This window comes from Hippoglossus stenolepis, chromosome 23, assembly GCF_022539355.2.
Source record: "Hippoglossus stenolepis isolate QCI-W04-F060 chromosome 23, HSTE1.2, whole genome shotgun sequence".
Lineage (NCBI taxonomy): Eukaryota > Metazoa > Chordata > Actinopteri > Pleuronectiformes > Pleuronectidae > Hippoglossus > Hippoglossus stenolepis.
Genome location: NC_061505.1, coordinates 14,275,939 through 14,291,690, shown reverse-complemented (window position 1 = coordinate 14,291,690; position 15,752 = coordinate 14,275,939). Strand labels below are relative to the sequence as shown.

At 42.8% G+C, this 15,752-nt stretch overlaps 1 protein-coding gene and 1 long non-coding RNA gene across 2 annotated transcripts in view; one reads left to right on the top strand and one right to left on the bottom strand.

Annotated features, from left to right (window-relative positions):
* LOC124851383 overlaps positions 1-15,752 on the bottom strand; it is a 214,563-nt gene that overhangs the window by 175,296 nt on the left and 23,515 nt on the right. The gene's annotated exons all lie outside the window — the stretch shown is intronic.
* Positions 1-15,752, top strand: part of ank2b (ankyrin 2b, neuronal) — a 76,436-nt gene that overhangs the window by 42,438 nt on the left and 18,246 nt on the right. Inside the window, exons 31-47 of the mRNA XM_047338993.1 lie at positions 980-1,134; positions 1,237-1,448; positions 1,717-1,921; positions 2,016-2,112; positions 2,225-2,453; positions 2,898-3,023; positions 3,114-3,236; positions 4,156-4,188; positions 4,511-4,532; positions 4,946-4,984; positions 6,850-8,982; positions 9,421-11,442; positions 11,944-12,021; positions 12,164-12,295; positions 12,379-12,531; positions 12,672-12,906; positions 13,371-13,431. Coding sequence (XP_047194949.1) covers positions 980-1,134; positions 1,237-1,448; positions 1,717-1,921; positions 2,016-2,112; positions 2,225-2,453; positions 2,898-3,023; positions 3,114-3,236; positions 4,156-4,188; positions 4,511-4,532; positions 4,946-4,984; positions 6,850-8,982; positions 9,421-11,442; positions 11,944-12,021; positions 12,164-12,295; positions 12,379-12,531; positions 12,672-12,906; positions 13,371-13,431 — 6,055 coding nt within the window. The remainder of the gene's footprint in view (positions 1-979; positions 1,135-1,236; positions 1,449-1,716; positions 1,922-2,015; positions 2,113-2,224; positions 2,454-2,897; positions 3,024-3,113; positions 3,237-4,155; positions 4,189-4,510; positions 4,533-4,945; positions 4,985-6,849; positions 8,983-9,420; positions 11,443-11,943; positions 12,022-12,163; positions 12,296-12,378; positions 12,532-12,671; positions 12,907-13,370; positions 13,432-15,752) is intronic.

Genomic DNA, 15,752 nt, shown 5'->3' with positions numbered 1-15,752 from the left:
ATGAAAAGATCAGAAGTGTCTTTGTCACATGTTGGATTGTTCTGAAATGTAGCATGTTTCTGATAGATATGTGTTGTACCTAGCTTGTTGTGATTATGCATGTCAGGTAAGTAAAATAAGTAAATATAGACAATCCACTGAACACTTATGGGACAACTCATGGGAGCTAATTCACTTCTAAATAGCTGCAGGAAAAAATTAGCCTTTTAAAAATGTGTCAGTCACAACAACTTGAGTGATCAAAGCTCAGTGTACAAATGTCAATATTGACATGGAAGACATTAGAATTAACATAATCCATCCATTATTAACTGAGCACTTCTTCATATAAGCAACGTGCTACTAGACAACGTGGTACTTTTGTATTTTCAGCTCGTGCAAAGAAAAAACAATTAACAATGAAGATTGTGATTTTTGCTTCACCGTCATTGTCTGTCCAACCAAGTTTTAATGAAGATCACAGGTACTGGGAGCTGCTACCTTGCAGAGAAACTTCAGCAAACTAGCTAATGATACAAAGATAAATAATTATGAATCACAGATTTATAGATACATTGCACGAAAGAGATGAACAGCAACTTTACGGCCGACTATCACAGGCAGTGAAAAGCTAATGCTATCTAGATACATAACGTGTGGAAATGAGAGAAGACGAGAAGCAGTTTCTTCATTACTTTTCTAGTTTCTTCCAGTCATCATTCAGAATTACATAACTGGATCCCTAACTTGTTTGTTACAGGAATTGAAACAAAGATCAATATATATATATATATTTTAACATTTTTGGAAAGGAAATCTAAAGTGAACAATGAATAATGATTAAGTCCAAGTTCAAGTAAATATCATGTTTGAAGATGTCCCAAAAGTCAAGTATGACAACCCTGTTAAATTACCCTGTGATGCAAGTTCTCAACAAGCACTCGTGCACACACCGTCTTCACTGGCTCACGTGTACTCTACCTGCCCTCTGCCTCTCCAGTCCTGTGATCGTGGAGATCCCCCACTTTGCTGCCCTGCGGGGGAAAGAGAGGGAGCTGGTGATACTGAGGAGTGAGACAGGAGAAAGCTGGAAGGAGCATCACTGTGAACACACCCAGGAAGAACTCAACCAGATACTCAATGGCATGGATGAGGGTCAGTCTCTGATGGGATATTAGTAGACTGCACCATGATCTGGGCAAAAATCATTCCAGTTTTGAATGTCCCTAACAGCCGTCCTTTATTTACCTCCTCCAGAGTTGGACACACCGGAGGAGCTGGAGAAGAAGCGCCTTTGCCGTATCATCAGCAGAGATTTCCCACAATACTTTGCTGTGGTGTCACGCATCAAGCAGGACAGTAATCTGATTGGTCCTGAGGGAGGCATCCTGAGCAGCACAGTTGTGCCCCAAGTGCAGGCAGTTTTTCCTGAGGGGGCCCTCACCAAGAGGATCAGGGTCGGACTGCAGGTAATCGACAAAAGAATCACTGTATACAGTAATTCATTTTGTTACCTTGTGTATCAATGTGATCCATGTGGGCAGGATGTATATGGTTGTAGGTGGTTGTTGTGTTTTATAGATTCTATACAATCTGGCACAGCTCTCGTGCAAAGTTCAATGCAGCCAATATTTCAGTCAGGAGCCCATTTCCAGTGCATGAACTTAGTTCAGACAATAACCCTCTATATTTGTCGCATCAAGGTTAAGTCATTGCCTATGCTTTCTGCCCTTCCAGGCCCAGCCAGTGAACATAGATGTAGTGAGGAAGAACCTGGGGAACAAGGCAACCTTCAGCCCGATTGTCACCCTGGAGCCCCGCAGGAGGAAGTTCCATAAACCCATCACCATGACCATCCCTGTTCCCAAGAGCAACTCCGACCCGGTCATTAACGGTTTTGGAGGGGACACACCCACCTTACGCCTGCTCTGCAGTATCACTGGTTAGAGAAACCGCATGAATCACACGTGAATAGATCAACCGCAGACACATGCTCACATGCTAATATTCAATCTTTCATGTGTGTCCATGTGCAGGTGGAACGACGCCGGCCCAATGGGAGGATATAACAGGAACCACTCCGTTAACATTTATCAATGACTGTGTCTCCTTTACCACCAATGTGTCTGCTAGGTAACCCAAAAACAATAATTTGTTGAGGCACATTCATTGCTGTTGTAAAGTGACTCACATGTAGCAAGCGCCTAACCTCGCTGGTCCTTTCAAACCCCCTTTTGATTTCTAGGTTCTGGCTCATAGACTGTCGGCAAGTCCAGGAATCTGTCAACTTCTCCACCCAGGTGTACCGAGAGATCATCTGCGTCCCTTACATGGCCAAGTTCGTCATCTTTGCCAAGACCCACGACCCCATTGAGGCCCGCCTGCGCTGCTTCTGCATGACAGACGACAAGATCGATAAAACCCTGGAGCAGCAGGAGAACTTCACTGAGGTGGCCCGTAGCCGAGACGTAGAGGTGAGAAAGGAGAGCAGGGGAGGAACGTTCTCTTCTCCACAGCTGAGGCCGGGATTTTTTGGATCCTTAGGAGAGGCCTGGTCAGGAATAATGAATAACACAACAACAAAAGTCATTGTCCTGATGATGTCTTGTTGTAGCTTAAAGGTTCAGTGTGTAGAATTGAGTGACATCTAGTGGTGAAGTTGCGTGTTGCAGCTGAATACCTCTGACCTCGTCCTCCCCTTCCAAACATGACAGACAACCTGTGGTAGCCTTCAGTTGTCATTAAAACTCAAAAGGATTTTAGTATGTCCAGTTTGGACTACTGTAAAAAAAAAAAAGGGAGGTGAAAAAGAGAAATGTTGGGGTTCAAACAAAAAGAAAAGAGGAACAGCTGAGTGTTTGTTTTGGTTATAAGTTGTTATTTAGCCACTGTGCTTATCTCAATGTGATTTTTCAAAGGTCCTGGAAGGAAAACCTATCTATGCAGACTGTTTTGGAAACCTGGTTCCCCTCACCAAAAGTGGCCAACATCACCTCTTCAGCTTCTTTGCCTTTAAGGAGAATCGACTAGCGCTCTTCATCAAAGTGAGCTCCATTCCTTATTAGTTTATTTTACACGGAAACAAGCTGAAGCCTTGAATGACTGACCCCTGCTGCACTGTTTGGCCGTTGCAGATAAGAGACAACACTCAGGAGCCGTGTGGCCGTTTGTCCTTTATGAAAGAACCAAGGAACTACAGGTCAATCACCCAGAATGCTATATGCAACCTCAACATCAACCTCCCATCATACTGTAAGGTGAGGACCCTACAACAGAGGAGGAGCCTTTCTGTATCTTAGTTCTTTTATTGAAACTGGCTGTTGCACCAAAACGAAGTGCTCTGGTTGCCTGTAATCTGGACCATACTGCAACCTCCATAATAATACTCATCACCTGCTTACCACCTAATATTAAAGGTTTGAGGCAAATGAGCCGCCGACATTATTGCTTTATATTTATGTTATATATTCTTTACTGTGGAACCAACGTCAAGGTATGTACTCAGCAGCATTTCAGGGTGATACCCTATAACCAGCTCAGAAAAAAACTCATTCTAATGGATTTCAAATGCTTTATGCCAAAGGGTCAATAATTCAGAGGTGGCAGAGGTATCTGTACTTTCCTTGAGTATTTATTTATTTTTCTGACAAATATGTACTTTTACTCACTACATTTTTGCACAAATACCTGTGCTTTCTGCTCCTTACATTTTCAAAACAAGCTTGTTACTGTTTTAATGCACAAACTGTGAATAGTTTGCTTTGCACAGATACAGGAGGAAGAAACTGTTTAACTTTTATACTTTGAGTGCATTTCAGCACGTGTACTTTTATTCTTTTACTTGAGTAAAGAGTTTGAATCACTACTAATGCTTTTACTTTAAGTATCTGTACTTCGACTGAAAGAATGTGTTTACTTTTACCACCTCTGCAAGAAACAAAACGATCTAAGTGGGATTCAGGCTTACATGATTAAGATGGATGTATATTTTTAAATTCAAGCTTTTTGCCTTATACAGCTTCTGAGACCATTTTGGCTTCCCCACACAATCCCACTGACCTGTTGTCTTTGTTGCTGTGGTAACCAACACGTTGTCCCTTGTCTTTTTCCCCACTTTAATGTCCCCACTTCTATCTGTACATCTCTCTGCTTCTCGCTGCTTTTTGCTCCCAAAAGGAGTCCGATTCAGACCAAGAGCAAGAGGAAGAGGTAAAAGCAGCCACCGCTTCCCACTGCATCACCCACTAATTAGCTCTGCCTATCTTTCCTGTCCACTGTCTTACCACCAGAACTAAATAAAGCACATGTTCAAAAGCTTTAAACTCTTAGATTGTTTAGAGTTTTGTTTGCTTTAGTAGATTAGATTGTGATTTCTCAGTGGTGTAGCCCATGATTTGGTGTTGTTAGATATGTCCTGTGTCTTCTTTTCCATGTGGTAGAAGTTGTACAGTTGTCGTAGGTTTTAAATGTTTGGTACATGCAACAGATAATACGAGACTAACTGTGATCCTCTTTTACACATTTATTCCAGACCAGCAGAACAGAAGAGAAATGTAAGATTGATTTTATTCCATTCAGTTTTTTTGCTATAACCTTTACTAAAATTGTTACCTCTCTGTAATAATAAAGCATGTTTTTATTAATCTAACTAATATAACAATAGCACTAATGTTGCAGACTAATGTAGTTGAACATACAGTAGAGTGCATAGGATTAACCAGACTGATACACTGGCACACCTAGCTTCACCATAGCTTTATTGCAGACAGTCCATATCACCAAAGTCCTTTAAGCTTTGTGTATTTTTGTCTTGTCACACAAACAAAAAATCCAAACCCACACCTCCCCATGTCAATGTTATGTTCCCTCTGAGGCTTAACTTCACTTTTTACTTTTTACTCCTTTTTTCTGATTTCACATCCACATCCATTTCTCCAATTTTACTCTTTCCCCTTCACAATTTGAGACCGGACTTCCGGAGAAAGAGTTAAACACTCCCATCTACGTATGTACACCACAATTATACTCATTGGTGATGATGTTAATGTCACGGTGGCCTCTAATTTAACGCTGGCGGCCTGACAGGCAGCAGTCGTGCCATTTTCATCATCTCTTTTTTTGTGCTTGCCCCAAACCACCTCAGTTGTGTTGAGATGAGTGAAGCAAGTAAGTTATATTAACACTGCGGTGGCGATGCAGCTTTACTTTAGCTATTTATTTAGGCCTAAAAGTGCAATGTGCCAAACATTGTTGTAGTTAAGCAAATAATCAATTACTAAGAAAGTGTTTCACAACTTCCTGTGCAATGTATAAGTTCCAATCCCATGCAGTTAGTTAAATAACAGCCATCATATAAAGTACAGGTACATGGTAGCACACCTGGACTCCACCTGCTGATACCGTTCTCTTCCTCAGTTTGTGCCTTGCTGCACCAAATTCTGAAAAATGTGTTGCTCCCTCCTACATACTCTTGCACTCAGTTCCTGAAACTGAATGATAATGATCGCGCTAGCACCCAGTTCAAGGAAATTAGAGGCCACAACACTAGTATTCCTCCACCTGTTGTCCTCTAGTGTAATGGTAAAGCAAAAAGAGTCAAGTTCCCTACCTGCTCTAAGTCTCCTAATCCTATGCCTTCTTCATGTAGCATTGTTAAAATTACATACATAAAAAACCTTTTTATTTAATCTTATAATACACACTAACATGAGACAATGTACATGCATTAATGAAATAATATTGGTTAAAAGTGCATGTATGTGTTTCGAGAAGACTTATACATTACAGTATCTATGTATTCCTAGATGATACAGATATTGGACATTATTGAATTGGCCATACTGTGTTAACAGGCAGCTCTCGATCATGAGCACCTCATATCCTCCAACTGAGCGTTTACTGACCGGATTAAACCTTTTATTGACACCATTGTCTCCTCACCACAACCTCTCCATCAGCACCTCCCTTTGCTTTGCATGGAAATAACTTGCCTTACATACATGTGTATGCGTGTGCCTGTGTGTCTGTATGACTATTTGTAATGGCTTGTTAATGACAGTTCATATCTTCCCCTGTTGGTTTGCTTTGATTGTGTCCCCTCACAACACCATTTGTTTGGTTTTGTGCACAGTTTTTTTTCTGTTATTTCAGTTTTCATTTCATTTATATTTGAAATGTGAAATTAGGCAAAAAGAAAACTGGAGGGCAAAGGGAATAAAAATTCGCTCCCTCCTTGTAAGATGTTGCTCTCTAGTATTCCTGAGCTCCTCTTTCTTCTTTAGAATTTGTGAGAATAAATGATCTGCTTTGTTCTATAATGAAAACCATTGCAAATCATATTATTTTGTTTACGTTATCACTGGCTTTCTTTGATAGACAATTAACATTTTTATATGTTTTTAGCCATTTTGCCTCTCATCCCATTGACATTTGTCATACATCCGAGCAATCTTGAGATGTTTCTTTCTTTGTTTTCTGTGTTGTCCCTTTTTCCATCATACATGTTGGTTTCTTGGTCACCTGGTTCCATTCATTGTTGGTATTTGGTCTTTTTTCATGTATATCAGTTCAGTTTTATAGTTTTGTCTTGTGAGTGTGGGTCGGCTGAGTGTATAAGCAAGTTATTTCCTGCCCATGTCCTTTCCCATCGGTTTTATGTAGCCTTTGCTTTACCACAATTCCCCAGAGACATATGAAAGTATAAGCCCAGTTCCTCTGATACCCTGATGTAGAACCCGTTGTGATTCTGTTGTCCTATGACCCCTGCAGTGTGCTCCGATCTTGTCCTGACCACATTTTCCAATGTCTGTCTCCTTTCATTTGAATTTTTGATTTTCTTTACTCCTTACTTGTTATTCTTCCAAATGGAAGATGAAGAGCGGGAGACATCAGTCCTGAAATCAGAGCTGATTCGAGAGCCCGACCTCCTATCCGACGTGTCAGAGATGAAACAAGATTTGATCAAAATGACTGCCATCTTGACTGCAGACTCAACAGAGAAATCCCCTTCCTTAGGGGGGTGTGGTCTAGAGAAAGGAACGGAGGACATTTCTGGAGAACCGTTAGAAATAATGGAGATGGACTTAGAAAAAGTCAAAGAGGACCTAGAGAAAGTCAGTGAGATACTAAGGAGTGGAACATATGAGGGCGAGTTGGCAGAGGAGGCAACAAACGCGGCTAGAATGTCAGACGAGTGGGTTTTCCTTTCAGACAGTGAGATAGAAGAGGCCAAAAATATGGCAGCTTTGGAAATTCAGGAGCCTGTTTTACGGGAAACTAGATCTAACAGAGGGGCTCCCAGACCTAAGGCCATAAAGGACAGTGGTGATCTTAAAGAATACCTCCTGGATGCACCAATCTCCAAAGTAAAAGCTAAGAAAGAGCCAGCCACCCAAGAAAAATTCACTGATGTTGTACTGCGTAAAGGTGCGAAAACAACCACTCCAACCAAAGTGCAAGTAAAAACAACTGCTGGTGATGTTAAAAAAACAGTCAGAAGAAAGGGGAAAGACCAGGGCCAGTCAGAGGAATCAACAGAGGCAGGTGGTCTCTTAAGTGTGGCAACAGTCCCCGCTCCAGCATCGCCTGTATCCCCAGTCATTGAAGAAACTCCCATAGGGTCAATAAAGGACAAAGTCAAAGCTTTACAACAGAAAGTTGAGGCAGAGCAAAAGAGCAAAAAGGTCACTGGAAGCAAGCCTTCACAATTGCCTGTTAAGGGCAAATCCTCTCCCAAAGCCAAAGAAAACCCTAAATCGGGTTCCCCTAAATCCCCTAAATCCCCTAAATCTGAATCTGAAAAACTTGAGGAGACCATGTCAGTTAAAGAACTGATGCAAGCATTCCAGACGGGGCAGGACCCCTCAAAGGGAAAGTCTGGGCTGTTTGAGCTCAAAACATCCACAACATCAAGATCCGAGAAAACCTCAAAATCAGAAACCATCCAATCAAAATCCATGACCAAAGCAATAACATCACGTGTTTCTCAAGAGCGAGAAGTATCTTTGGATTCAAAACCCTGCAAGAAGGACACGACTCAGCAGGACATAGAGAATGAAAACAAGTCAGTTGCTCCTGCCCATTCAGAGCTGACTGAAACTGTAGACTTTGGAAATTGTGGCCTTGATGACAGCTCGGACAGCTCAAAACATGAGGGGGTGGCAGATTCACTAAGTGCTAGCTCTGGAGATGGAACTCATCCAAGCTCTGAGGACAGCTATAAACATGAGGGTTTAGCCACACCAGGCACAAGCCCTGAAAGTCTGTCTCTTTCTCCCAAATCTGGACAGCACGCAACTTCATCACCAGCTACCACAACAGTCAAAAAACAAAGTAAAGACAGCGAGAAGTCTGGAGACTCTGGTTTAGGGGCCACTGGTGAACAACTATCAACAGAATTGTCCCTCCCTGTTTCTTCCAGTGAGGCTCCTGATGACCACATTACAAGTGAGTCCACATCTGTTAAGAGGAGTGAGTCTAAGCCATCTAAACCTCAAAAGCTTACAAAAAGAAACTCAGAGACAGTAGAAACTTTTCTTAGCGATGATGAGAGCCCTGGTCGTCAGTTAGAATTGGCTTTAATTGGTTCTCCAGCCTCTAGATCCTTGTCTCAGCGTCAAGAAAGCTTAGAGCTGCCTTTAAAACTAGACTCAGATGCGCTCAGTCCATTAGCCGATGACTCTTTGACAATAAGCCACAGAGACTCTCTAGATGGTAGTCCTCTTATGGAAGAAAACTCCTCGCATAAGTCCCCAGACTCCATTGAACCTAGCCCAACCAAGGAATCACCTCCTCATGACTCCTTGGAGAGCAGTCCGGTAGAGCAAAAAAGCCACCCTTCCTTCCCATCAACACTCGGTCCACCTAGTAAATCCTCTAGCCAACCAGAGCCCATCAAAACCACAGAATTCCCGCATGATGCTTTGCGTGATAGGCTGCTTCGAGACCATGAGGCTAGTGCTGATGATGACAGTTGTGAGCAGACATCTCAGATGACAAGTTCCGGTAAGAGTCCCCTCTCTCCCGATACTCCTAGTTCTGAAGAGGTAAGTTATGAGGTAAACCCCAAACCCCCTGACCATACATTCCTCTCTGTTCCATCCACTCCGGCTGTCATCCCTGAAGACCCAGAAGAAGAGGATACATCAGACAGTTATGAAACTAAAAGAAAAATCACTCCAGAGGAGGAAATGTTTAAGATGGCAGCCAAAATAAAAACATTTGATGAAATGGACCAAGACGCGAAGAGCAAAAAGAAGTCTAGAAAAGATTTGTTTTCCTCAGCAGATGCCAAAATAGGGGATGACAGCTATGAAACATTAGAGCCCAAAAGTGAGAAGCTTTCGCAAAGTGAATGTGGGCTCGATAAACCCACAGAAGATTCAAAGTTAGCTCTTTTTGTTGATCCCCATATTAAAGTGAACCCTCCCTCTCCTCTTTCAGCAGGTTTGCATGATGGATCCCACAGCAAAGAGGTCAAGGACACAACAACAACAACCAGTGTCACTTCAGAGGGGCCTAACCCTGTCTCAGACCAGCATCATTCAAACACCGAACTGAACACCTCACAGGAACAAAGACTCTCACCATCTGTAAAATGTGATACAGACAAAAAGTCTGCTGAAACATCAAACAGTGAAAACAGGACTGATGAACAAAAGGAAGAATGCTTAAGGAAGTCAACAGAATGCAAAGGAGACAACACAAATGGTCAAGAGTTAGAGGCCTGCAGGCTACAGACTGGTACAGTAAAACCAGGTAGCAATGTAACAGATGAAGTCAAAGGAGATCCAAGGGAGCATACAGCAGTTCCAGAAGCTACACTGGGTCCAACTGTTGCCCCAGATCAAACAAAGGAAATGTTCAAACCTGAGGTCTGCATCTACGATGACACAGAGGAAGAGGATGAGGCATTGGAACCTCCCAGAACTGAGTCCAAAGGTGTGACTGCAAAGGCAGACACTGACTCATGGTCTGCCATGCGGGAGGATGATGACACTTTTGCAGCTCGTGTCAAAGAGGAGGAACAGAAGATACTGAATTTAGTGGTGGACCGTCAGTCTCGTCAAGCAACTCCAGACACGACACCTGGTAGAACACCAACAGAAGAGAGCACTCCTACCAGTGAGCCCAATCCTTTTCTGTTCCAAGAAGGGAAGCTCTTTGAGATGACCCGAAGTGGTGCTATTGACATGACCAAGAGAAGCTATGAGGAAGAGGGGGGTGGCTTTGCCTTTTTCCAGATAGGTGAACCGCCTCTAGAGGAGCCTCTCTTAGAAGAGGCCAGGCAAGAAGGTAATAGATCAGCAGCAGAACCTGAAGTTGGCCTCAATCTTATACTAGAGGTTAAGACTGAGGAAGCTGAAAAATCAAAAGAAACATCTGATTCTCAGCTTCAATCCCCACCACAAGGTGATCAGACAGCCTCAAAGGCTGATGCCTCCAAATCTAAAATCCCTAAAATGGGCATTTCAGCTTCAGCCAAACCTACAAAGAAAGATCAGACATCCCCTGAAGGTCTAGATATTAAAACAGACAAAAATCTAAATGAAGGATCCTTAGATGTAGACACAAGTTTCTCTGACCAAATGATAACAAATGTACAAACAGCAGAAACTACAGTTACAAGATCTGTTTACTCTGAGCAAGGCCAAGAGTCCTCTGACTCCTCTCCAGAGGAACCGCAGTCAGTGATAGAAGCCCCCAAACCAACAGGCAAGTCTAAACAAAATGCTTCCAGTAGTGTTAAAAAGACTCCAGGCAAAACACAAGCTAAGTCTGCTCCTCAAGCAAGGGGTAAATCCACAACCCACTCTCCATCTAATACAACTTCCTCTTCAACCTCTATTAAAAAAGAGGCCTCCTTCACATCTGAATCTAAATCTAAAATTCCCATTAAGTCGAGCACCATCAAGCCTGATTCTACTGTCAAACGTGTAGAATCTACCCAAGACAAAAAGCTTAAAGTCCCAGTAAAAAAGGATTCGAGGAGAAAATCTGAGACAGACGCAGGTCCCTCTGTGGAGGTCAAAACCAAGACATCTTCCAAAGCAAAGAGCTTCTGTGAGGGGGAGTCTACGGGGCCCAGTACTAAAAAATCGAAAGGCTTCCAATCCAGATTGCCAGTCCGAGGCAAAAGTGGCCAGTCATCTCATTCCCCAGCAACCACTAAAGAGAAAAGTATGCCACGCAAAAAGTCCATTGAGTTCTTTGAGGAGATAAGCGACGAGGCGGCGAAACTCGTCGCAAGGTTGGCGCAGGCCGAGAAAGAGAAAGAACAAGAGGCTGCAGCCGCCAACTCGGATGATGAGAGCAGTCTCATTGATCCATCAATCATAGAAATGGAAACTTTCTCTGAGATGCAGTTCCCTCCTTCAGGAGACGTCTTTCCTATTAGACCACTGTGGGACGACCCTGTGGAGACACAGATGCAGCGAATTCCAGATGATAAAGTCCAAAGTCAAGGTATCCCCCCAGTATAAGGGGCTATTCTCTATCTCTTCTGCCTCATTAGCACACATTAGCTGTAAAGATGCTGCCTCTCTGTCTCTTGTAGTTAAGTCCCGTTTTAGTCGAAGAATCCATGTTGCTGTTTCGCTTGAGCTGTGTCTGTGTTTGTAACAGCGTCTCTCTTTCCTTCTATGTGTGCAGAAACTCTCAAGATTGACTTAAAGGCTTCATGGAATTTAGCAACTAAAACATTTAAAGATGAAAGTGTAAATACTTACTTGAACAATCACATGTATCGTCAATAATTTTCGATCGATTGAAATGTATTTCTTTAAATCATCGTTTACAGCTACTCAATCAGATTTCTAAGAACTAACCAATGAGACAATAGCAGAGAAACAAGAAAGCCAGTGAATATTTTTTTCAGATATTGCTTGTATTTTTGTGGGGGGTTTGATTGTTTTTGATCTGGTATGCCATCTCTGTCCGCTCATGGCTGTCGGGGGGTATTTGCAGTAGACCCACAGGATGAAGCAGAGAGAAAAGAGCAACGGTTGGCCATTATAGCTGACCACTTGGGCTTCAGCTGGACGGGTGAGTCGCAACTTGGTGACAGTGATCAAACCCTTGTGCTCAAAATATAGATTGTTACTTAAATTTTGTTTGGCTCCCAAGAAACATCATTTATCGTTTATTTTGACCATACGCATTTTTATATCTTATTCTCTCCATTTAGAGTTGGCACGAGAAGTGGAGTTCAGTGAGGAGAGGATAAACCTGATAAGGATTGAAAACCCCAACTCACTACAAGACCAAAGCCATGCCCTTTTGAAACTCTGGGCAGAGAGGGAGGGAAAGCATTCCACAGGTTCGTGATTTAATGATGTTTCATCGTAAAAAGGTCTTCTTAGAATTTAAGGTGGAACTTTTTAGGATTGTTATTTGTCTCAGCAGAAACAACACTGATCGAAAGACTGACAAAGATCAACCGAATGGACATTGTTCACCTCATTGAAACCAAGTTTATCAAGTCCACTCAGGAGGAGACGTCATCACACACCTATGCAGAAATTGAGCGGACAATAGCACTGGATCATAGTGAAGGTGAACAATACTAACGCTATAGACTGATTTAGTTGTTGTTATGAGTATGTATAATGCTCTAATTGATTATTGACTGATTAAATTCAGTCATGTATATTTACTCATCCTATACTAAATGCCTGCACTGTACTCTTTGTCAGGTTTCTCTGCCCTTCATGAAGACATTGACAGCCCTCGGCCAGGCAGGCGCACGGGGACGGCAAGTAGGAGTCCAGGCTCAGGACAGGAGGTACCCATGGTGACAGCAGAGGACCTGTCCTCCAGTTTGTCATCACTTCCTGAGACGACAGGACGGTCAGAGACAGACTCCGCAGCAACAGGCCTTCTTAGAAATGCCCGGAAGGAGAAATTACAAAAAGAAATGGAAATAAAATAGTAAGTTATCCTGAAATTTGAATGACCCCACTCACATATTTTCTCTCTTGCTGTTTTCATATCATCAAAAATCATATTCATGTGTTGTACTGCATCTCAACTTGCTCAATGAGCTAAAAAATATCCAGTAAACTGCTAACTTAACTTTGCAGGCTACTGTATGTATAGCTGAATAGCTAAAGTACTGTAGCACAGGTCTGTACTCAAATTGAGCATTTCTGATAGTTACTAATTATACATTCGACAATTAGTGTGACACTGATTTCTGACTAAAAGAGGGGACGTCTTTACTTTCTTTACTGCTTAGCTTTCTGTAGCTTAAACTACTTTTGTGTGGAATATATTGTTTTATACATTATGACAAAACAAATGAAAATATGAGTGACTGCTGCTACCAGCTCCTATTCCTTTTTTAATTAGTCACAACACCCATTTACACACTGAAAATGTTTTTTTATTTGCAGCTCATCACAAAGAATATATGAGGAAATGAAGGACTCGGTACACACAGGCGGTTTTAAACAAGTAAGTCCTTTCTTCACATTGCACCGCACCTCTCCCTACAACCTTCGATCCCATGTGATTGACCCTGTGTACAAAGGGGCACCCAAGTTAGGTCCCCACATTGCCCTCCCTGCCTACCCCTCCGTTGATCCATGCGATGATGAGGGGGCAGCTGGGTATGAGGGGGCTGAAGGGGGAGAGGACTGGAGCTTGGAGTGTCTACAAACTTCCCCTGCTGAATGCGATGTTGATTATTTGTCACTGTCCCGTTGGCGAGAGTCGTCCATCAGCTCTCGAACAGGTGTGTGCGAGAGTCGACCATTGTCTATGACTGATTTTGGAGATAGCTTAATTGAGTGTGAACAGGCTGAGCAAGACTTCAGGACGCTGTCTGTGGAGCTCACGGAACCCGGTGAGGTCTGTGAAAAGGAATGCTTTACACAAGGACGAAAAAGTGAACAAAGGCACCCATCTGCTCCGCCTCCTGCTGGGCCTCCTGTTTCTCTCACTGCATCGACACAACCTGTGCAGTCCAAACATATGGCTTCAGGACACATGGATGAAGTTTCCCGTCGACTATATCAAGTCCTGTATGGATACGATTTTGAGTTGATAGATTCAGATACTGAGGATGAAGATGCAATTCCAGCTGGAGTCAACAAGGATGAAGTCGAGGCAGCTGCCAGACACACAAAGATAAGTGAAGAGGTTTCAAACTCTGAGCATGAGATTGATTTTTACGAGGCCACATGTTCCGGTGACCTTGATGTCATATCCAGCAACAGCATAAATCAAAACCCGGATACAACCACTCAAGAATTTGCAGGTTCTTCCGATGTCAGTCTCACTATTCCGGGTTTAACATCTCAAAAAGCAGAAGTCATGAGCTCAGTCGGCTTCTTTCAGTTGTCACATGACTCAAGTTTTGAGAAAACGTTCAGATCAAATCTACCTGAAAACGAGATTGTGTTTTCAGTGGAGTCTACACCAGACACTGAAGCATCCAGATATAGATCCTGTTCACCAGAATCCTTCTCTGAAACCCTTGGTGAACCTCATAGTTCTGCAGATTACAGATCATGCTCCCCTGAGTATGTGATTGATACAATATTACTGACAGAGAGTAGGAAATCAACACCAGATTCAGCATTCTTGCTAAATGAGCTGAATTTCCTTGCTCCTGATCCTGCAGTACGTCAGTTTAGACCCTTGTCTCCCCTGCCACCCCCTGTTTTTCTATGGGAAACCAGTGATAGTACATCTGCTCAGGAACAGCCAGTACTGAGTCGACCTGAAGGCACTTCTATGCTCCTAGCTTCAGAAGCAGAGGAGAGGCCTTTGACACCAATGGTTTCAAACAAAAGACCATTTGGAAGGCCAGTATCGCTGAGCAGTGAGTATGGCTGTGACAGACCCATCTCACCTCCGTCTTTAACTTTTGGCATGGAAGACAGAACGTCATCTCCCGAGTCTCTCATTTTAGAAACTGAGCAGTGGCTTTTTACATCTTCTGAGAATGTAACCGTGTACCCTAATTTCAATGAGATGAGATCATCATCTCCTGAATCCATAATGTTGATCACTGCACATTGTCTGCTTCAACCAGATGCCCCCATACCAGAATTTAGACACGCTGTCCCTGAGTCTGTCACAACCTGTGAATGTAGATCACCCTCACCCGAGTCAGTGTCATCAGATATGGTCTTTGAAAGCAGACTTTTGTCAACAACGGCTTTTGAAGACAGACCCTCATCCCCAGAATCTGTAGCATCTTTAAATGAAAATAAAGCATTGTCACCTGATTCACCTGTACCTCAATTCAGTCCCAATTGTCCTGACACAGCTATTGTAATGGTAGGGGAGCGATTCAGTTCACCTGAATCAGTATGCTCAGATGTAGAATATGGCTCCATGTCTCCAGCATCACTTAACCATGACAATAGAGCTTCATCACCTGCCTCAGTGGAATCCGTGGATGAATCTGAATGTGTTTTACCTGTGGCTGGACCTAGAGTTCCCTCCCCTGAATCAGTTGAATCCTCCCAAATAATGTATGATTCCATATCTGTTGATCATAGACCAAAATCACCAGAACCATTAGTGTTTGATGTTAAGAACAAACCACCAACACCAGTGGAATTCGTATCAGACAATGATGACGACTGGGTTATTATATGTTTGTCTGATATTGAGAACTGTTCAGTCACTCCAGAGCCAGTGTCTGAACACAGACCAGTTTCTCCACAGTCAACCAAGTTCCGTATTAGAGCATCTACTCCTAAATCAGAAACTTTAAAAGAGGTCGTGTTGTCAGATACCGATTATGAGGGAGAGGTAAATAA